This window comes from Aethalodelphis obliquidens, unplaced genomic scaffold (assembly GCF_003676395.1).
Source record: "Aethalodelphis obliquidens isolate GAN/ISIS:26980383/991018 unplaced genomic scaffold, ASM367639v1 scaffold98, whole genome shotgun sequence".
NCBI classification, from domain to species: domain Eukaryota; kingdom Metazoa; phylum Chordata; class Mammalia; order Artiodactyla; family Delphinidae; genus Aethalodelphis; species Aethalodelphis obliquidens.
Window position 1 is genome coordinate 1,081,208 of NW_020838042.1, and position 24,144 is coordinate 1,105,351.

Below are 24,144 nucleotides of genomic sequence, written 5' to 3' on the forward strand. Positions count from 1 at the left end.
TTGAGAGTCCGCCTGCCGATGCAGGGGACACGGGTTCGTGCCCCGGTCTGGGAGGATCCCACATGCCGCGGAGCGGCTGGGCCCGTGAGCCATGGCCGCTGAGCCTGCGCGTCCGGAGCACAGGCTCCGCAACGGGAGAGGCCACAACAGTGAGAGGCCCGCGTACCACAAAAAAACAAAAACAAAAGAAAACCAAAGATAATTATTTTAGCTATTTTATTTGAATCTTTTGCAAATTTATTACTCAATTTATTTTGGGGGCAATTTTTAAAATTGTGGTAAAACATACATAACATGAAATTTATATTAACCATTTTAAGTGGACAATTCAGTAGCATTAAGTACTTTCACAATTTTGTACAACCATCACTGCTATCCATTTCTAGAACTTTTCATCATTCCATCGTTCCAAACAGAAACCCTGTACCCATTAAACTCTAACTCCCCTTTCCTCTTCATCCACTTCCTAAGCAGGCAACCACTAATCTATTTTCTATCTCAATGAATTTGACAGTGGTAGGTACCTTATATGAGTGGAATCATACAATATTTGCCCTTTTGTGTCTGGCTTATTTCACTTAACATAATGTGTTCAAGGTTCATCCATGTTATAGGATGTATCAGAATCTCATGCCTTTATAAGGCTGAATAATATTCCATTGTATCTATTATCACATTTCTCTGGTCATCTGTTGACGGACTTTTGGGTTGTTTCCCACCTTTTGGCTATTCTGAATGGTGTTGCTATGAACATTAGCACACAAGTATCTGTATGAGTTGCTGTTTTCAATTCTGTTGGGTATATACCTAGAAGTGCAATTGGTGGATCACAGGGAAATTCTATGTTTAACTTTCTGAGGACCTACCAAACTGTTTTCCACAGTGGATGCACCATTTTACATTCCGACCGGCAATTTCCATTTTCTCCACGTCATCATGAGCACTTTTTGTTTTGGGGTTTTTGTTTCTTTTTTTTGACAATAGCCATCCTATTGAGTGCAAAGTGGTATCTCATTGTGGTTTTGATTTACATTTCTCTAATGGCTAAATGTTGAACATCTTTTCATGGGCTTAATTCCTTTTTGAAGGCTGTTTCCATTCTACTAGAAGCGTTAAACATTTTGAATAATCAATTTTAAGTCTTGGAAAAAATTTGGCAATTTAAAATATGCTAGAATAGTTAATAGCAACTACCTGCCTCCCTGGATCATTTTAGGCCCCAAGCCCTATTTGTTCCATGTCTATGTCCTCCACTAGGAGTTCCAGGAGAGCAGGGGCTATGCCTGTATCGCTCATTACCAGATTTCTGGTGTCTAATACAGTATCCGGCACAGTAGCCCCCAGTAAATATAGTTTGGTTAATCAACTTAGCAAATCTACTAATGAACACATCTGCATTGCGCAGAGCAGAAACAGGTTTAACACTGAGAAGCCCTAGGGTTTTCTCTCTCATCCCAACGTATGACATCCCATCCCATGGCTCGAAGAACCATACATAGGTTGATGACTCCAAAAGTTATAGCCCTTGGCCTGACCTCTTCCTTGAGCTTCAGGTTCATATTTTTCAGCTGCACACTTAGGTATCCAACAGGTGCCTCAAACTTTACATGTTTAAACCCAGGCATTTCCAGGATTTCTATATAGAAGAGTGGCTATCTAGTTGACAAGCTTATTCTTTCATTCAGATCATATGTTTGCTTGTTGTCGCTGGGGGTAAAGAGTGGCTGGTGGGCATTACTGAGACCAGAAGTTCTCCAAGTCACCCCTGGGTGCTGCCAGTGGTGTCTAAGTCAGATCTCTTGTTTTCGCTACCAAACTTGTTGATCTTCAGGTACCTGTTCCAGCCAAAAGCCCAGGAGGCATCTGCATTGCCTTCATTCCCTTACTCCTGACCTCCAGTGCAGCAGCAAGAGCTGCTGATTGTTTCCAATATATATCCCAACCACTTCTCAAGAGCTCCACTGCTACCGTTTTCCAGATCTAATCTACCACCAGTGCTTTCCACACACCTAGCTCGTCTCTCTGTTTCCCCTCTGGCCCTTCCTATTTCTTCACCCCTTTTCCACATGTTCCACCAAGTATATTCTCATAGCAGTCAATTAGGTCCTGCCAATCTAGTCTGGTCTCAAACTATACTATAACAAGGCACCAGTGTAAAACATAACAAAAGCAAAACACCTCCACGAAACTTTACTTGGGACACTGAGAAAGATTAGTGTTTGTGTTTCAAAAGTTTTCCTCTTTGGGGTTGCAGAAAAGTGTATTCAGGGCTTAACTTCAAGAGCCTTCTTATTTACAAATCAGATATATTTTCCTGTCTGTAACAGAATTGAAAGTAAGGTTTGGCAACAAGTGTACTTTACACTGTGAACACTGAAACAAGCAAACAGCGTGTTGTCTGCCAAAATGCTTTTCGTTTTTGTTGTTATTCACGGTTGTATGATTTGAACTATTGTAGAGAGACAATCGGAGGAAGGCCCAGGCACTAGGGCATTTAAAGGATTGTCTTTCTTTGTAAAGGATGCATGAAACTTGGAAATTGGAAAAATACATTTACTGCAATGCTCCAAGTATCAAGAATTGCCCAATTAGGGTTTATTTTAAGTTAGTTTTCAAATTTAAAGAGAACGGGATTAAATTATACCTTTATAGTTTATATTATACACTTAAGAGTGGCTTGTATATTTGCTGTTTGGCTTATAAGCAGATGTGACACTACTGTGTTCAGGATCACTCCCCTTATTTCCCAGAACAATGAAGTTCAAAGTGCAGTGCAATTATGTAAGGGCATACCTGCTATTTCGTAACACCTAGAGAATTTATACCTTTAGACACTTGTGCCTAAATATAATCTCGTATCGATTTATTATTACATCTCTGCCTTACTTTGGTGTTTTACATCCCAAATTAAATTCCCCACAGAGTTCCTTAGGTGTATTATTAATCTATACAAGAACAATAATCTACTCACTACAGCCACCACTATTAATAATCTCTGTAATCATTTACCATGCCTCTATTTTTAGTTTGCAATACATATATTTAGGCAAGGAGAAGCAAAAAAGAATCCTCAGCTGACAGAGTACTATGAATAAATTCAGTAGAAGTTGGTATAGTCAAGCATGAAACTCTGAATAAAGTTACCACCTTCGAGAATTATATCCAATAATCCTAAGTACACTTTTCTTCACTCTGCTGCTTATAAAACTTGGTGATAAAGGTTTTTGTTCACTACAGAACTAGACGTTATTTGGATAAAAATATTGCTGGTCTGGGATTCATGCTTCCCCAAGCAATATTGATTTGCTAGGGATTATTTTCCCCCCGCTTTTTATTCAGTGTTTGTAATTTCAAATATTTTGTTTATTTTTTCCCAGTGTTTTATTGAATTCATTCTATATTTTTGGGGCCACAGCAACTACTGTAAAGGTATGGCTCAAACTACCAGATGATATTATTCAGTATTCTTCTGCTTATCCCAGATCCTTCAGACACAGCTATTTTTATACATTTTATTAGACATCAGGATCTTTAGGTTTTAATTTTAAAGAAATGTTCCCCAACTGAGCCTTCTGATATACCCTGAGTTATAGTTACAGTTACAGTCAGATAACTTCTCAGGAAAAATGACTTTGTAGTTTGAACACGTTTTCTCCATCCTTCCATATTAATTTTTTCCAGTTCACAACTCAAAACAAGATTCGTACGTATGCTTTGACTCTACCAGTCGGTATAGAAAGATCAAACTGCTACCTCAACGTTGCTTCCTTTCAGCTTATACATCTTCTTCTCAAGCAATGCATTCAAGGACTTGGAATATAATTGGCAATTTTGTTGATGATGAATGAAACTGAGCAGAGTAAGGATGACTTCTGCTACTCTGCAGTGCTTACAGTAAAAAGAAATGGCTGGCGGCTGCATATATGAAATACAAGTTAGATAAACAACTCTAAGTTCCTTGACAATAAAGTCTATTTAAAAAGATATCATGCGATGACTTCCGCCCCTACCAACACAGCCACAAACGAAACAAAACTCTATCAACATTGACGTTTATGCAATTAATCTATTTCCTATGTGCTTGATAAACGACATCTAGTGTTCATCAGCAAATGGCAAGGACTGGTTGAATATAATTGAATTCCATACTTGAGGTCTCTTCTTCCCCACTGGATGCCACTATGGCTCTGCCGTAATGTCTCTCTTAGATTCTACCACCTACCTCATCCCAACCTCTTTCAAAATCTCTTACTATTAAGACATAAGCTTACATGCACTCACCAAACAACCTTAGCTCCTGAGATAGCCTGTGTGTTTTGACAGAAATAGAATTCGAAGGCATTTTCCTAAGATATCCTCACAACAGTTTTGGCAAAGGAGCTGCTAAAGGAATACATTCACTTAAAAATGCTTTCTCTAAAACAGCAACTTTCGAAGATTTTCAGTTTATAGACAGTTCAACAAGGCATCCAACCCCATCAAGTATTTCTCTCTGCTCTCAACCAACTGAAACACAGAAAAATGAATGAACTGATGGTTGAAATTGTCTCCAAAATATGTCATCAACTGTAATTCCAGTTAGATTACATAGACTAAAAACATTATACGGAACACCTCTAATCTGTTATAATCTGTTCCTTTGTAAGAATGCCTATTAGGATCAGAGCTAAGTTCTCAAGGATGCGTTTAATCCTCAAAATCAAACAAAACAAATTTTAAATATTTATTCTCAATTTCTTATGTCTGAGATAATAAAGTGCTAAGAATGATGCAAAGATGCGTAATGTACACATGTCAGCAAGGAGTTTACAGCTTAACTGGGGAGACAAGTGATCTGAAAATTAACAAAAATGTTTCAGGAGTTAAACAGCAAAGATGACTTAGGACTTCAAGGTAGTTACAGAGGTCCTTGCTATCTGAAAGAATGATCCTAAGGTAACTTTGTAAAAAATTAAATGTCATTTATATAATTTTCAATATAGAAATGTATAAGTGCTATATCCCTCACTAGTTTTGACCCTGACCTTTTCTTAGACCTGTGATTTCCTAGAATTCGGGACAACATGATAAGGGAAAACACATGGACCCATTCATTCTGCTTTTTCTTTCCTTTTTCTCATTGCAAAGAGAATTTTTAAATTAAAACAAACACATACCGTATAAGTATAAAGGGCTGAATTTAGAACTGGACTCACATACACCACAGATTTTATCTTGTTCTGATCTCTACTAATGATTCAAAGGATTATAGGGTAACACCAGGCACATAAAACATTCCTTGCCTGGAGGAACCTGAAATAATCAGATACACTGCCCCCAAATATCCCTGTTCTTTCACATTATGAGATGTTCTGGTTTCTATTAACAGAAAAGGTTTTAAAACATTTATGCATAAACAGTGATACTGAAAGGAAGCCACTTTAGTCTCCAAAGGTTTCCATTTTATAATCTGTTAATGACAAGAACAGAAAAATGCTCACGTGACTACACCCTGTTTTCCATCCAGTCGTAACTCATAAATCCATAAATTCCAGGTTTATTTACAATAAGTAAAGTAGCCAAACCAGGTATATCCTGCTAAAAACATTTTATAGATGGGGACTTTCAGGTATCTTTCTGCTACTTAAATGACATTAACAAGATTAACAAGAAGGTCTGGGAGGTCATTAGTGTGTTTATAAGGTGGTCTTTTGAGTTGAGGTCATTCTTTCCCCTCAACCCCCAGGGAATGAATCACAGGCTTGCTGTTAATACGCCTCCCTCTCTCCCTCTCCTTCCCCCTGCCCGCTTCTCTCTCTCTCTGTATGTGTGTGTTTACATACATACATATATATGTATGGACACACACACACATACAGGCATGTATGTAAAATGTTCACAAGTTTTCTTTAAATTTTAGCTATAAAGATACTTACACCTTGAGCTTTTGCTATAAGCTATGCTTGGCCCCTCTGGCTCCGTCTAAGAAGCATTCATTCTTCTCTATTTGATGGTTTTTTTGGCGGAAAAGTTTGTAGCACTGATATAAGTAAGAGTGAGGAAAAATAACTAATCTGGCCTTTTATTTGATAAAGGACTTACATTCATAGATTAATTCAGGGTAACTCTATACATTCAGATAGACATTTTTCTTAATCTTCAGGAAATACAAGTTATTCTTTATCCTCAAAAACTTTTCAATTGCCCAGAGTGGTTTGGTGACTTTAAGTCATTACAAGAGAAAGTGTAGGAAATTCTTCTTTGCCACCACATAGTTACAATAGTGAAAAAAGAGAGAGCTCATTCTGCAGTAAGATGAGATTTTTCTACACGTAATACATGGGGTTACCCACTGCTCAAGGTCTAGGGAAGTCATGACTTATGGCCATAGGCCATATGAGTTTGCCTCGTAAGGCTAGAACCATAGGTCTGAGATTTACGGAAAATATGAAACTTTATTTGTTACCTGAAGGAGGGGACGGTATCAAATTCAAGGCCAGGCTCTAGTGTCGAAAAGACTGCTGAAGAGCTGTTCTAGTCCACCTGAGCTGACCACGTCTTACCCTTCAGAAAGGCTTGGAATTGGGGGTATGAGGAGAAACACATGCTGTGGCATCTATTAGGTCACTGGTCTTGCCATACTCCCATCTTAGCGAAGCCCTGATGGGAAGTGGCAGGATGCGACTCAGGAATCCTCTGCTTTCTCAGCTTCCACAGAGGCAGGCAAGTGCCTACAACAGGGCTGGCCAGGTTTTTGTTTCATTTTATTTTCTGTTGCCCTTTATGGCCAAAAGCAGTAAAGAGAAACTTAGGTCTCGGCAAGAGCACAGTGGCAGAAGTTGACTGGGTAGGTAAGCCAAGGGAAGAAACACCAGCAATGCGGGGAAGGACTAATAGGATAGTATTGGTGATTCCCAAGACAGCAGTCCCACAGCGGAGGACTGGCCACACTTGGTTACACTAAGAGCTAGTTTTCAACCAACAATACTAGGAAGCTGAAAGAGTTGGGAGCAACAGGTAAAAAGTATTATTGTTATTATTATTTTAAATTTCAATTCTCTACCCATTTATTAATTTTTGTTCTCCCAACCCTCAATATCTCCGCTACCAAATGCGTCCCTACCTGCATTCTCGAGAACCCTGTCTAAGCTGGCCCCCGCGCTCCAGGGATGGGCAACTAACCCCCGCCCAGGTGGGGAGCTCCAAGCAACTTTGACCCACTAGAGTGTGTGTGTAGGGGGTAACGGTAGTGATTGTGGAGGTCCTAGGTGGGGCACGAGGTGGGCCAAAGCCAACTGAGGTCACAGGGTTGGTGGGAAAAGGCACAGAGCGGGTCACTATTACTGTGACTTGGGAAAGCCACCAGTCTCTCTGAGTCTCAGCTTTTTCTTCTTTATTAGGTACTAACTCGTGGTGCTAATCCTCGTAAATGGGAAGATACAGCTAGTCTTATCACTTAGCACTTAGTAGGCACACATGAAACTTTGCTTTTCATCCTTTCTAGGAGGTTATAGGACCGTAACTACGAGATACTCCCTTGGTATAAAGCACAAGACCGAGAAGAAGTGACCAAACCAAAAGGAAACAAAACCACAACAAAAAATTCCTTCTAAAACAACAAAGAAGCAAGTTAAAAATTACTCTTTGCACTACCTGACTTGCAATAGCTTTGGGGACCAAGATGGATGTGGATAAGCTGAGAAAGGAAAACAGAAAAAGCAACTGAAAGTTTCAGGGGGAGCAGGGAAGCTTCTGTGTTTCATCCACCTGGGAGTTAATGATATCAAAGAAGACGAGATCATTTGCTCAATGCTGACGGTGGGCTAAGCCTCATATAGGACCTGTTCTTAGGAGCTTTACGGACTGCTGAAAGCAGAGATGGGTTTGTTTTCCTTTTTCTATCTTGTGCAGGGATTTAAAATTTTTTGCAATATGACGGCACTGATTTATACAATGCACTCAGTTTATTGTTTAAAAGAAATTGTATGTGTGTGTGTGCGCTAACAATCTTCCAGAAAAAAGCATCTAATTCCTTCTCCCTACCCTCTACCCTCTCCCACCCTATCCTCTGAAATGAGGGAGGGGAAGACCGAATGGGATTTGGAGTTTTCCTGCTGAGAAAGGGACATTTTCTGCAACCAGGTCAATGTTCAAAGGACTAATGCTCTAAGGAAATTATCCAAAGGGGTGTGGCAGTTCAGGGTTATTAAGTTATTTTCAAATGCTGTCTGGGTTGCTGCTGACCTTTGTGAAGGCAACAGGATGCAGCTTCCCAGGGGGGCAGGATAAGAAGCAATTAGAGGAGCCTAGGAGAGGCTCAGGAATGTTTGGGAATTTACAGATACCCAAAAGTATACTGGGAACTCCTAGAATGAAAATAAACTAATTTGATCAAGGACATATTTGTGTTCTAGAAAATATTCTAAACATGTAGCTAATACTGAATATATCTGTAAGAGTGTTTTCTTAAAGACCCAACACTCAGTATTCATTAGACGTCAATTAGGCTTCGGTTCAATTTCAGAGAAGAGAAGTAAAGTCAATTCATATTCCTGGTATGCCAGAAAGTAGAATGGGTGTGACGTTAAGTGTTCACAGAGTCAGAATATGACAAAGCTGGGTTTCAAATGAAGGTTTATTTGAGGCCACAGCCCATGTTCTTTTCTACCACATGACTATGGAAGAATGTACAATGCTTAACAAAGTTAGAAAAAGAAAATGAAGCACCAGCTGAAATAACTCACTCCTCTTTTTTTGGGAAGCAGACCTAAATATATTTTATGAGCACTCTCACATTCCAAAAAGTGCCACGAATGAGGCAGAGGGAATACTATACATGCGTAATATAGCAGAATTTTTGGCATGTACACATTATAGTTTAGCTGCAGCATATATGTGCATATGTACATATGCTGCCACCTTTAAGCATTACATATAACACAGAATGTTATAAAATTTTTTCTGTAAAATAAAAACTTATCAATATCATTCTCTTAAGACTCAGTGGCTACTGTATCCCAGCCCCCAAAGTAGATCCTGTATACAAATGCTTAGTGAAACACAGTGGTTGATCAATTTAAAGCTCTACTGCCCACTGCAAAATCAGAAGAAGTATCATGAGCGGCATTTAGGAAAAACAAAAAGACCCCAGTTCTACTGAAACAAAGAAAGCCAGAGCTCAGAATGATCTCAGGCATTATCTAGTTCTACTTCCTTACTGCTGGTGGGAAAACTCAGTCCCAGGTGGGCTGAGTTATACTCCAAATCGTATTGTTAGATAAAGACAGAACAGCATCTAGACCTCAGGATGTGGTATGTACCAGTCAGACATTCAGGCTAAGGATGGCCTCCTAGGCACCAAGTATAGGAGACATGAGAAACTCTGTAAAAGACTAAGCATACTTTCTAATATTAAAGTTGATATCTACAGGGTATGAGAGACACACTTGGGTGGTAGATCTAAATGGACACACTAACACCTGAAGATTTTTTGAAAGTAAAAGGAGTCAGGAAACTGTAAAGCATGTGGAAGTGCTATTATGTGGTCATTCATTCGTTCAAGTATCTCCTGAGCACATGCTACCTGTGAAGTACTATGCTAGAAAAAGAGACACAGCAGCTATCCTCATGAAGTCCATTATTTCAGTCAAGGTTATACGTACCAGCTTATGAAACTATAAAGAAGGCTGTGAGAATTTTTTGTGAACTTTATGAGACACAGAAGATACTAACATCTATGTCTACCAACAAGGTCTGCAAAACCAAAGGCCAGAATCAGCACCCCGTATAACACTACGGCCTCCCCTTCATTCTCTTTCAGTTAATATCTTAAACTGAGTTGTTTTCATGATTGTATCATCAATTATGCGTTACTGACCATTCCTTCATTGTGGCGCCAGAGCTTAATGAGAATCAGCTGATGTGACCTTTGGAACCATCCAACTGTGGAGGAGAAAGCGCAGCAGAGAAGACTGACCTCTGGGTTATCTTTGTGTACAAAGCCTTCTGAGAAGTCAGAGCACCAGGCTTCTTTCTGGCAGCCACTGCACAAATTTAATTACCCAGAGATACTCACCAGTATCCTCAAAGACTGACAGCTGAAATTAGACAGCTGATTCTCTATTACATCCGCTTCCTATTATCAATGGTGCTAAAGAGTTAAGGAAAAAGTTTAATATTACTTGTCCTTCCCATCTTGATAAGATTGATGATGCAATAAGAATCCTCAAGGGCGATATGAAGATTCGTTTTCATTCCTCAGGAAAACTGTTATAAATAATTTCTGTTTCAAAGTCAACATTCATAAAATCAGGGAATGTCAGGACTGGAAATAACCTGTGACATCATGTGACTCAGCCCCTTTAGATGACACATGGAGAAACTGAGGCTCAGAGAATATAAGTGATTCATCTTTGGTCAAATAGCTAGTTAAAAGCAAAGTTGCAACCAGACTTCAAGTCTTCTGTTGCTTGCTCAATTTACTATTTCTGTTATTTCATGTGGCCTTATCAGCTGCTAAAAGGTATATATATATATATATATATATATATATATTTTTTTTTTTTTTTTTCTTTTTGGTGGTACGCGGGCCTCTCACTGTTGCGGCCCCTCCCGTTGCGGAGCACAGGCTCCGGATGCGCAGGCTCAGCGGCCATGACTCACGGGCCCAGCTGCCCTGCGGCATGTGGGATCTTCCCGGACCGGGGCACGAACCCGTGTCCCCTGCGTCGGCAGGCGGACTCTCAACCACTGCGCCACCAGGGAGGCCCTAAAAGGTATATTTTTATTTTTATTTTTTTATGGAAGCATCTGTGATTATGGATGTGAAATGATAATGTAAAACCCACAGTCCAGGCTCCCCTAGTGAACGGTATTTGTTTTTTAACATCTTTATTGGAGTATACTTGCTTTACAATGGTGTGTTAGTTTCTGCTGTATAAAAAAGTGAATCAGCTATACACATACATATATCCCCATATCCCTTCCCTCTTGCGTCTCCCTCCCACCCACCCTCTCTATCCCACCGCTCTAGGTGGTCACAGAGCCCCGAGCTGATCTCCCTGTGCTACGCGGCTGCTTCTCACTAGCTATCTATTTTACGTTTGGTAGTGTATATATGTCCATGCCACTCTCTCACTTCGTCCCAGCTTACCCTTCCCCCTCCCCGTATCCTCAAGTCCATTTAAAAGGTATATTTTTAAGGAAAATATACATGTGAAGGATGTTACCAGAAACAGCACAAAATTATATTCTGAAAAAAACTATGAGAACCTCTGCCAATCTCAACCAATGTTCAACTGAATGTCAGAAGACTAGAATCATTCCTAGAACAGTGAGGTATGAGGAATGAGACATGGGGGAATGTTTTCTAAGCTGGATATCAGAATCTGGTGTTCTTTATAATAAGAGCCCGCCTCATTCTCAGAAGATGTTTCCACTGCAAACTAGCCAACACAGATATTTAGCACGTTGATTTGCCGTTAAAGCTGAGACATAGCTAACTACTGCTTCCTCTCTATATAAATATAGGTACAGAAATAGTAGTCAATAATTCAGAGGAACAAATAAACTAATCTAAAACTTGAATCAGAACAACTCCTGGCGCAAATAATAGGGAGCTGGAGCAAGAATGAGGGCAAGATATGCTTTAAACATGGGAGGGATTTGGAATCTGAAAAACTGTCCAGAAAGTAGAAATAGAGGCAATATGGTATGGAGGGAGGTGGTGTCAAAACTCAGACGCTGGGACTTCCCTGGTGGCGCATCTGCCTGCCAAGGCAGGGGACACAGGTTCGAGCCCTGGTCCAGGAAGATCCCACATGCCGCGGAGCAACTAAGCCCATGTGCCACAACTACTGAGCCTGTGCTCTAGAGCCCGTGAGCCACAACTACTGAACCCACGTGCCACAACTACTGAAGCCCGAGCACCTAGAGCCCATGCTCCGCAACAAGAGAAGCCACCGCAATGAGAAGCCCCCACTCACCACAACTAGAGAAAGCCCACACACAGCAACGAAGACCCAATGCAGTCAAAAACAAACAAACCAACCAACAAAAAACTCAGATGCTACTGGAGTTAGAGAGCAAGCGTACTCAAACTCAGAGCAAGATTCATCACTTTAACCATGAACAGACCAACAGGATACAAGAAGACACAAACACCAAAAGGTAAGTGTAGGTGGATAGCCATAATTTCATGCAGAGAGTCAAACACTTGTACCAGTAGAGCCAGAGGGATGGTAGTCATAAGAATATGGGAGAGTCAGAACTCCAACCAGCAATTTTGGCAGCAGACACAGCAATAGTAATAAGAAATGTTGACTAAAGCGACAGTCAGCTTCAGCGAGGGAGGTTTTATTATGTACCTCATTTTGCTAAGCAGAAACTACCAGAAAGTTGCGAGCAACTCAAAACTACCAGAAAGTTGCGAGCAACTCAGATATAACAGGTGGCTGTAGAAACATGTCTGGGATTGAGAATGGAGAGAAGGGTAGATCAAGGTCACTAGATAGCTACAGCAATGTGTACAACAATCAAAATAACCAGCAGGAAAAGACAGACACTTCTTTAGACATGAGTTGTTTCTTTTTTTTTTTTTTTTTTTTTTGCGGTACGCAGGCCTCTCACTGATGTGGCCTCTCCCGTTGCGGAGCACAGACTCCAGACGCTCAGGCTCAGCGGCCATGGCTCACGGGCTTATCCACTCCGCGGCATGTGGGCTCTTCCCGGACCGGGGCATGAACCCGTGTCCCCTGCATCGGCAGGCGGACTCTCAACCACTGCGCCACCAGGGAAACCCCATGAGTTGTTTCTTGAGCATTGCATGTAAAAAAGAGCTGAAGAGTTAGCATGTTCCCCAGAACCCCATTTTTCACGCTTTTGTGAAGTACTTCAGAAATATTTAGAAAGGCAACCTGATGAAATGCATTGCTGGTGACTGAGTCAGCAGGTTTACTCCCAAGTTTCATTAGTGAATGCCTCCCAATATTTAGAAACTGCAGCGTCTTTGAAGGAGGAAAGGACCAGCTTGCCTAAACATCAAATCCTTCCTAAGAGTCAGCTGGCAGAAATATAAGGTCAAACACTTGATCTGGCATTACAGAAAAGTAGCCACAAACAAACCTTCAGCGAGAACTAATACATGTAGAACAGGTTATGACCTCAATTAGTTTCTCCATTTCTGCACCAATGGGAGACAGTGAATAGCATTTACTTTCTTCATGACTGGGTGGAGACTAGAGACGATGCTAACAAATTTAATAACCAATATTTGGGCTATTCCAGTCACGACATCCCAAGGAAGATACAACAGAGCTGGAAAAGATCCAGGGAAAAACAACTAAGATGATCAAGGGGACTGCTTACCTTTCATTCAAGGACAGACTAAAAACCTGAAACGGATTAGAATTTCTCAGACTGGGAAGATGAAAATAAAAAGGAGTTAGTGAGGGGATGTGAGATTAAAGTCGACTCTGGTAAATATAATTGTATTCAGTGAATTTCACAGCACTTAATTGGGGCTGTCCCTTGAGGTTAAAGGATGTAGATTAAAGAGAAACTGAAATATATCTTTATTTGTTTATAGAGAAATCAGTAAGTTTATAGAACTTATTATTGCTAAGACAAGACTGAAGTGGAGAATGGGAAAAGTTTAAGAAACCATTGGATATACTCAATGCCAATTGATTTAACAGTGCATTACTAAGAAATGGTCATGATGCATCCTAATTTTTTTGAAATGAAAATTACTATTCCTATCTTACCCGATTGGGAGGGTGGGAGGGAGGGAGACCCAAGAGGGAAGAGATATGGGAACATATGTATAACTGATTCACTTTGTTATGAAGCAGAAACTAACGCACCATTGTAAAGCAATTATACTCCAATAAAGATGTAAAAAAAAAAAAGAAAATTACTAGGTTGACTGACAACACAGCCATTGGTGCCTACATCTGGCACAGAGTTCTGGGCTAGCTGCCCTGCTGGTCTGACCAGGGTGCTATTTCTTATGCTTTTATTATGTCATCTATGCAAAAAACATACTGCATGCAAGTTTGGGGTTCCTAAATTCTTTTGACAGTCCAGAACACAGAAGAATGATTTTCTAACTCGTTAAGAAAGCAAGAGAGTCCCAGCTCTTGGCCCCGCTTCGTTTACCCATATGGGAGTATGCAACATAAAAAGGTGAAAGAAATTCTAACAGAATGCAGCAGGTGGTTAAAGGCTATTATACTGAAAATTTCATGAGTTTGACAATAGGCCAAAAGACTACAAAATGGCAGAGAATGGAAAAGGCAGTTGTAACAGGTTGAACATTGTTGGTGATTATTTTTTCAGTGGCAATGAAAGCTGTAATCAAATAACCTGAAAGAGATGCTGGCAGGGGTAGGAAAGCCCCAAGGGAGAGGGAATATGAAGACTGTAACAATGATGTATGCTATGGACTAATAAACTAGACAAACATGTAGTTTGAAGTTTCTTAGCATCATACGAAAAGCTGGTGTCACGATGCAGGCATAAACACTATCTGATTTGCAATCTAGAGCAGAAGACGTTGTTAATGACTTACAACCTCAAGGATGAATGCACGACTCAACAACTAACTGGAACTGTGCTACTGGTGTAGAAACCTCTTGTTATTTAGATGATCAGTTTATCTAAGCATTAAAAAGGAAACATTATAAAGCATTAAAAAATATCCAGAGAAAACACTTGCCTTTGCAGCTGGAAATGTGTGGTTAATAACTCTTGAATGGAAGTCAGGACAAATAAGAAAGAGGACGAATGGGGACTGGTTGAAATAACGTCATTATCAACTTATTATTGTTATTTGTGGATCAATAAGGCATCTCAAGTTACGAATGGCATCTGCAAGTGCACGAAGTCCACTGGACCTTGTACATCAAAGTCATTTAGTATAAACAGAATATTTTAGACAATAGTAATGTGTAATAATAAATCACAAAGGACATTAATAATCTGTTTAATGAAAATGTAAATTTCTTGAACATGCGTTCTCCCTATATTATGGCTTAACATTTTAGGGGTATATTTGAGAAACTGTACAATCTCTAATTTCAACTAGATTATAATCGTACAGAGAACTGATCTCTGTAAAGTTTCAGGGACATCTTTGAGAAATTAGGTAACCCCTCATTCCAAGGAACTGATCACTTCAGAGGCTCTTAAGGTCTCCATACTCACCTTTCTACTGATTTTCCTGTCTACTGTTCTCTGTTTCTTACCATTAAACTAGGAAGAATAATAGTCCTAAATTAAACACCAGGATTTAAGCTCTTTAAATGGGTATCTGGAGAAACTGGAGTGGGTTGAGAGGGCATATCTGAAGCTAATTCACAGTGGAAAAATAGAATTCCTATGTTTTTTTTTAAAACTGAGAATTTATATTGTGTTTGATAATGAAAATAAAGAATTTTTAAAATAAAGATAAACTTCTTGAAAAAGAAAGCTGATATCTTAAAGTTTTTGAATTTGGACAAGACCGTGGAATGAGCCACACTCATTGATTCCTACAGCTACAAAGGAACTTAGATATCATCTAGTCCAACTCCTTATTTTATAAATAAGAAACCAAGGTTTGTACAGCTTAAGTGACTTGCCCAAGGCCATACAATCAACTAATCACAGAGCCCCCGAAGTCAAGGTTTCTTATTCCCAGATCTGTGCCCCTACCAAAACTGTCACCATGATCTTCAAGCTGGTGAAAGAGCACTGGACAAATAGGAGGACAAATAGAGAGTAGCTGTTCTCTGATCCTATCAAGGAGCAGTAAGAAACTAGTATACAGGGAGGAATTACAGCTTTTCTGGAATTTGTCTTTTTATTTTTTGGACCAAATTCATTTTCACTGCTTCACACAACTGTACTGGGATCTTTTGTAGTACGTGTAACATCAGGGAGAAGGTACATATTTAGGCAAAGGACAGTGGGACTAGGGGGGCACTCTAGGAATCCCGTGTGAGACACTTAATGAGCCCTAAACAGGTAATAATTTGGACAATGATGGCTTAAAGATGTCTTGGATTCTCAGGTGATCCTAAAATCTTGGCTACAAAAGGAGTCATTCTTTTAGCTCATAAAGGAATTGGATAAAGTGAGAGTTTTATAAATGGGTTGAAAAAGTAGCAGGTCTCAAACTTCTTAGTCAGAAATGGAAATTTGTAATGACGAAGACACTGATATAGAAGATGACTGGGAAGAATTTGAACAAAATGGTTCCACGAAATAGATAGTGGATGTAAAGCAACATAGCGCATGTCCAAATCGATATATTATTTAAGAAAATGGGTGATTTTAAATAGGTATTAAAACATGTACTTTAGAGTGACTAAATAACTATATACAACAAAAATAATAAAATAAAATTAAAAATAAGAAAACTAAAAAGCAGGATCAAAACACTGACGGAGAATTTTTAAAGTTAAGAGATACCTTGTCTGTATAATTGAATAAGACAACTTTTCCTAAAGGATGTATCTCTTCTTGAAGAGCCAAAAAAGTTCCCTCACCCCCACTCTTCTGAGTTAACAAAATTGAGGCATGAAGTCAAATTTCTTGAGAACTGTAGTAATGAAGATCTAGGAATGCACTTATTGCTTTAGAACTGAATTATGAAGAATTGATGGGCAGTGGAAGAGTAAAAACAGACCTGATAAGTGGAGAAACATTTAATATTTTTAGCCAGACTATGGCAGAAGCAAGTTCAAAGACTTAAGTTGGTACTGAAGACTATTTCATGAATCCAATTAATTTAAGTTGTTGCTGAGGTGGCCGATAGAAACTTAAATTTAAGCCGGACTCAATTGTACAACCGATGAGAAACTGTTAAGGTATCATAGTAACTCAACATCCTCTCTCCTCTTTCTTCCATGGCGACCCAATGTATCATAATTTGTATTTCATGCAGCATCTTGCAGAAGGTGCTTCTAAGAACCTATATTCCTTTGACTGACAAAAATGACCCCTGAAAACAGTATCATTTTTGTTGTTACTATGTGAAAAATGCTGAGTGCTATGCATCAAGAATGAACACCTCACCTCCACAAATCCAGAACTGCTACTGACTGCCTTTTGGGTACATCAAGTATTTATTCACCTAAAACAGTTTGGGTACAGATAGCTGCAGACATCTTCCATCTTTGTCTAAAGAAGAAGTGTGGGAAAACTCCTAAATAAATAAAATCGTTCTTGTAAATATTCATTGCCACTATCCATAATATTAGCAGCTTTTCGTTCTATTAGGAAAAATCCACACCACCTCCAATCACAGAACACAGCGTATACGCTGCCTTAAATGGATTTTTCCTAAAGGCTACTCCCTGTAGCATCAGCAAGTTTTCAGTGGTAATTTTAGCATGAGTTACCTATCCAAGCTTCCTCGGGGAAGAAAGAACTAGGTATTGTAGGCCAGGCTACCGTCGAGTTTTAAAAATAAATTCATCTGTGAATATACATATTAGCCACAATAAATGTTTTTTTAAGAACATGATGCTTTCAACTTACTTGATATAGTAGGGCACTTTGTTTGGTGAGATGGCTCGCTCCCAGGGACCCTGGACAGAAGCTGAAAAAGTGGGGGAAAAAAAGGCAAGAGGTCAAGTTCATGCAAACAAGAAAGACAACATTAACCTCCAGAATTACAATTTTACACTGATATTGGTCTGTTTGTTCAGTTGCCCATGAAGACAGGACTGATTAACCTGCTGTTCTGATCCTAATCTAAGAAAAACTGAACTCATTCAGGCACAAAGATAAATGCAAAGAAAAAAAAAATCCACTGCTAAACCTACAGAGCAGGTAAGAGACTGAAAGAGTAAACTGACGGGTTTTCTCTTACGCGTCTCCATTGGGTACTTTTCTTATAATACTTCCTGTTGCTGTTTCTCAATATCTTTTACTATTTGATTGACTGGGTTTTATTAGTTTAGCAGCTGAAACACCCCTCTGTGATATATTTACATTCTAAGTTATTGAAGCTAAAGTACTCCACTTATCACTCTGATATGCTTGTTTTTCTCTTTATTTGGTTTAAACAGAATCCAGTTTCATTTACCGATTACATGTTTAACTGGTGCCTCAAAAATGTCAGCTGACCAGCGTGATCTTATTAGAAAAGATAACTGAAAGTGAGAGAATGGTACCCGACACCACAGTGTAATAAAACTTTGGTGATGAGTGATGAATCCTATAGGTGAAATTAAATTTCCCATACTGGGAATTTGTTTCATAAGGACTTTACTGTGTATCAGTCAAATCAGTCATCTTTAAACTGTGTTTTAAATGCTTAAGCTGTAGGGGTTTTTGTCTTTCCCAGAGTTGAAATACTTTGTATATACGGTTTAATATGATGGCGTTTTTTTGTTCCTTTAAGACCAAATAATCATGTTAGTAGACGCTATACCATTTCCTTAACAATAAAATCTTCCTCCTGAACAGCGTTTTAAGAAACCGGAGTTTTTGAGACATAGAATAGCATCAAGAATATAAATATAAGAAGCATTCTTATTATAACACCTAGCAATTTTATGTGTATGTCCCGTCTTTCCTGAATTTTCATCCTGCTTATAATTTGAAACACAGCTGATGTTGACCATTGTTTCCTCCTATGAAAAGCTCCCTTCTAAATTAGTCTCACAGTAAATTCACTCCACAGTGTATTAAGATGTAACAAAACATCAAAGCTAATATATCCTTGACGACACTGCATAATATGAAAGAGAAGCTTCTAATAAAACTTTGCCCACTGCCAGACAATTTAAGGGTAAGGAAACTACAGATTCTTTGTTTTATAGAGAGTAATAGAGGGATCGAATCACCCAACCTTCAACCAGACATGCTGCTTTGTACCCTGGCGATATGTCATTTAAAAGATATAGAACGTGAATTTGTATTTAGCTACCTAATTGCACCTTTTCATTTTGGCAGACGGATTTCTAACATGGAGAAAAAAGACGTTTATCTGCTGTTTCGGAGGAGTCCCTTGCCTTCAAACTCTCTCTGTCCTTCTTTTTCTATTCTTGTCTCCTTTGCCTTTGTCATTCTCTGCCCAACTCTCCTCTTGTGTGTTTTTCTTCTCTAGGACACAGCTCTCTAGACCAGATTAGTTCACAGAGTAATAAGAGCCGATTTGAGGACTTAGGCTGAACTCTCTGAACTGCCTGTCAGAGTCTGATGTTATGGAAACCTAAAAACCCAAGCCCTCTGTAGCATGAGACATGGTGGAGAGCCAGAAATCATAGCTCCTGGTTGCTCAGTGGGCCCTCTTCCTAAAATCACGGCATTGCAGAAGGAAGAAGAGAACTACAGAGAGCATTTGGTCCAGTTCTCATTGGCTGTATTGCCAAGTCTATGAATGTCTAAACTGAGAAACAATGCTTATCCTTTTCTTACAGGTCACTATGGGCTGAGCCCCACCATCTCTCTCGTTATCCTTCTCCAGTTCTTTATCATTCTAATGGTCCAGAAAGCCTTTCTGATTTGGAGGATGTTGAGTACGTCCTCTGGTAGCAGAAGAGTCTGTTCGTATTTCCTATATTACTTCTAGGCATCTCTCAGAGAGAAGTGGTCTACTGGCTGCCTGGTTGGCCCAGGGGGGTGCTCCGCCTGAGTGAAACAACCTTCAAGCAGAAACTCTAGCAAGAAATAGGAGAAAAGTGATGATGCCGCGCTGAGCTCATGACCAGACCTGTAGGTATCTATACTTGACTTTGCATTGTTAAACATTAAAAGGAAAAAAAAAATTCCCCCCGAAATGCCAGAGAAGTAGTCAGAATATGCTTGAACTAAAGAGCTGAATGGAGTTAATTTTTAAAATTCCAAAAAATAAGTTCCAGGTCAATATGAAATTTTAAGCTTTTGTAACTGGAGTTCTTGTTAATTTTTATAGCGTATATTAATTGTATATGAAAATTGTTAATATTTTATTTTCTAATATAAAAGCCTTCTGCCTTTATGTGTAGCTATTAAACAGGACCGATAGTGAGATTCAGTGAATTTTTTGTGCTGAAAGATGTTTTTCCCCCTTTGATTCACAGTTTATAAATGCACCTAAGCAACTGCTTTGCAGCCATCATTTGAAGGTCTGAAATTTTACACTAAAAAATGTCCTTGAAGCAATAAAAAAAGAAGAAGAACCACAGCCTTCCCCCAGTCCTCCCCTGCCCCATCACCACCACAGACACACACACTGGAGCCACATGCTTTAGAAATGGCACACAATCGGACGACGGTTCTATGCGACTGGAATCAATGCTCCTTCTCAGGAGATTGTTAAACGGTTGTTGGGCAATTTCGCTTGGGGCTGCCAGATGATTCTGGTCTTGCATATATTCAAAAGTTGATCCAATATATGGTAACTCTCATAAGTGTGTCCCAGAATTATCATTTCATTTCTTGCAGGAATGCCAATGCCAACAACAGCTGTTTCTTATCTCAGTGTACCAGTGGAAGCTTGTCATCCGTCACAAAGCTCGCCTACGCGACAGACGCACATACGTCTCTTATGCCTGATGCGGCCATTTTTAGTAGCTCATCAAAAGCAGATTTACGGGCAAATAGTTTTTATGACACTATGCTGTCCTTTGGTATTTTCTTACACAGATGCTTCTATAACCGCTATATGTAATTCCAATGCAGCTTTGTGATTCAGATTCTCGAGTGTAAAAATCATCCATTATCATATGGCAACGGCACCGTGGGGTACTGTCTGCTAAATTTAAATAGCAAACTACTTACTAGTTTATTTATTCCAAAACCAACCTCTGAATTTCCCCCTGCGTTACAGATGCAGTATGTTATTAACAGCAAGAAAGGATAGCACTTCTCCCTTCAAATGCTTTTCCTCCCTCGAGGTAACAGGATTCAATATTGTGCCCAAGGTATTTTTGAAAATCACAAACACAGGTTCCAGTGTTTAAGGGAAGTTCTTATTTCAACCGCTTTCTAATGCATGATGAACAGAATGGGCCAAGTGACGCACCCTGGCGTTAAGCCATGTTTTAGTCGACACAGGGACCTAACCAGAAAATGAAGAAGAATGCTAATATCATTTAAACTGTGTTAAAAGAGCACTCTCTGGAATTCAGACTCTCATACATTCATTAATCTTTCTACTTTTTAAAAAAAAAATTAAATTTTATTTTATTTATTTTTTTATACAGCAGGTACTTATTAGTCATCAGTTTTATACCCATCAGTGTATACATGTCAATCCCAATCATGCACTTCATCCCACCACCGCCCCCACCACCCTTCCGCTCTCCCCCCCTCGGTGTCCATACGTTTGTTCTCTACATCTGTGTCTCAATATCTGCCCTACAAACCGGTTCATCAGTACCATTTTTCTAGGTTCCACATGTATGCATTAATATACGATATTTGTTTTTCTCTTTCTGACTTACTTCACTCTGTATGACAGACGCTAGGTCCATCCACCTCACTACAAATAACTCAATTTCGTTCCTTTTTATGGCTGAGTAATATTCCATTGTATATATGTACCACATCTTCTTTATCCATTCATCTGTCGATGGGCATTTAGGTTGTTTCCATGACCTGGCTATTGTACATAGTCCTGCAGTGAACATTGGGGTGCATGTGTCTTTTTGAATTATGGTTTCCTCTGAGTATATGCCCAGTAGTGGGATTGCTGGATCTTATGGTAATTCTATTTTTAGTTTTTTAAGAAACCTCCATACTGTTCTCCATAGTGGCTGTATCAATTTACATTCCCACCAACAGTGCAGGAGGGTTCCCTTTTCTCCACACCCTCTCCAGCATTTGTTTGTAGATTTTCTGATGATGCCTGTTCTAACTGGTGTGAGGTGATACCTCATTGTAGTTTTGATTTGCATTTCTCTAATAATTAGTGATGTTGAGCAGCTCTTCATGAGCTTCTTGGCCATCTGTATGTCTTCTTTGGAGAAATGTCTGTTTAGGTCTTCTGCCCATTTTTGGATTGGGTGGTTTGTTTTTTTTAATATTGAGCTGCATGAGCTGTTTATGTATTTCGGAGATTAATCCTTTGTCCGTGGTTTCGTTTGCAAATATTTTCTCCCATTCTGAGGGTTGTCTTTTCGTCTTGTTTATGGTTTCCTTTGCTGTGCTAAAGCTTTTAAGTTTCATTAGGTCTCATTTGTTTATTTTTGTTTTTATTTCCACTACTCTAGGAAGTGGATCAAAACAGATCTTGCTGTGATTTATGTCACAGAGTGTTCTTCCTATGTTTTCCTCTAAGAGTTTTACAGTGTCTGGTCTTACATTTAGGTCTCCAATCCATTTTGAGTTTATTTTTGTGTATGGTGTTAGGGAGTGTTCTAATTTCATTCTTTTATATGTAGCTGTCCAGTTTTCCCAGCACCACTTATCGAAGAGACTGTCTTTTCTCCATTGTATATCCTTGCTTACTTTGTCATACATTAGGTGACCACAGGTGCATGGGTTTATCTCTGGTCTTTCTATCTTGTTCCATTGATCTATGTTTCTGTTTTTGTGCCAGTACCATACTGTCTTGATTACTGTAGCTTTGTAGTATAGTGTGAAGTCAAGGAGTCTGATTCCTCCAGCTCTGTTTTTTTTCCCTCTAGACTGCTTTGGCTATTTGGGGTCTTTTGTGTCTCCATACAAATTTTAAGATTTTTTTGTTCTAGTTCCATAAAAAATGCCATTGGTAATTTGATAGGGATTGCATTGAATCTGTAGATTGCTTTGGGTAGTAGAGTCATTTTCACAATATTGATTCTTCCAATCCAAGAACATGATATATCTCTCCATCTGTTGGTCTCATCTTTAATTTCTTTCATCAGTGTCTTAGTTTTCTGCATACAGGTATTTTGTCTCCCTAGCTAGGTTTATTCCTAGGTATTGTATTCTTTTTGTTGCAATGGTAAATGGGAGCGTTTCCTTAATTTCCCTTTCGGATTTTTCATCATTAGTGTATAGGAATGCAAGAGATTTCTGTGCATCAATTTTGTATCCTGCAACTTTACCAAATTCACTGATTAGCTCTAGTAGTTTTCTGGTGGCATCTTTAGGATTCTCTATGTACAGTATCATGTCATCTGCAAACAGTGACAATTTTACTTCTTCTTTTCCAATTTGCATTCCTTTTATTTCTTTTTCTTCTCTGATTGCCATGGCTAGGACTTCCAAAACTATGTTGAATAATAGTGGTGAGACTGGAAATCCTTGTCTCGTTCCTGATCTTAGAGGAAATGGTTTCAGTTTTTTACCATCGAGAATGATGTTTGCTGTGGGTTTGTTGTATATGGCCTTTATTATGTTGACGTAGGCTCCTTCTACGCCCCCTTTCTGGAGAGTTTTTATCATAAATGGGTGTTGAATTTTGTCAAAAGCTTTTTCTGCATCTATTGAGATGATCATATGGTTTTCATTCTTCAATTTGTTAATATGGTTTATCACATTGATTGATTTACGTATATTGAAGAATCCTTGCATCCCTGGGATAAACCCCACTTGATCATGGTGTATGATCCTTTAATGTCTTGTCGGATTCTGTTTGCCAGTATTTTGTTGAGGATTTCTTCAAATATTTTCTCGGGTCCTTTCTCTCTCCCTTTCTCCTTCTGGGACCCCTATAATGCAAATGTCATTGCGTTTAATGTTGTCCCAGAGGTCTCTTAGGCTGTCTTCATTTCTTTTCATTCTTTTTTCTTTAGTCTGTTCTGCAGCAGTGAATTCCACCATTCTGTCTTCCAGGTCACTTATCTGTTCTTCTGCCTCAGTTGTTCTGCTACTGATTCCTTCTACTGTAGTTTTCTTTTCAGTTATTGTAATGTTCGTCTCTGTTTGTTTGTTCTTTACTTCTTCTATGTCTTTGTTAAACATTTCTTGCATCTTCTCGATCTTTGCCTCCATTCTTTTTCTGAGGTCCTGGATCATCTTCACTACCATCATTCTGAATTCTTTTTCTGGAAGGTTGCCTACCTCCACTTCATTTAGTTGTTTTTCTGGGGTTTTCTCTTGTTCCTTCATCTGGTACATAGCCCTCTGCCTTTTCATCTTGTCTATCTTTCTGTGAATGTGGTTTTTGTTCCACAGGCTGCAGGATTGTAGTTCTTCTTGCTTCTGCTGTCTACTTTTCTTATATTTGGTGGATTTGGAGTTTAATAACATACTTGGGTCAAA

At 39.1% G+C, this 24,144-nt stretch overlaps 1 protein-coding gene across 4 annotated transcripts in view; it reads right to left on the minus strand.

Annotated features, from left to right (window-relative positions):
• Window positions 1–24,144, minus strand: part of DMD (dystrophin) — a 2,234,319-nt gene that overhangs the window by 195,583 nt on the left and 2,014,592 nt on the right. For all 4 annotated transcript variants that reach the window (XM_027096086.1, XM_027096084.1, XM_027096085.1 and 1 more), the window contains one exon: window positions 17,503–17,563. In XM_027096086.1, the coding sequence (XP_026951887.1) occupies window positions 17,503–17,563 (61 nt within the window). The remainder of the gene's footprint in view (window positions 1–17,502; window positions 17,564–24,144) is intronic.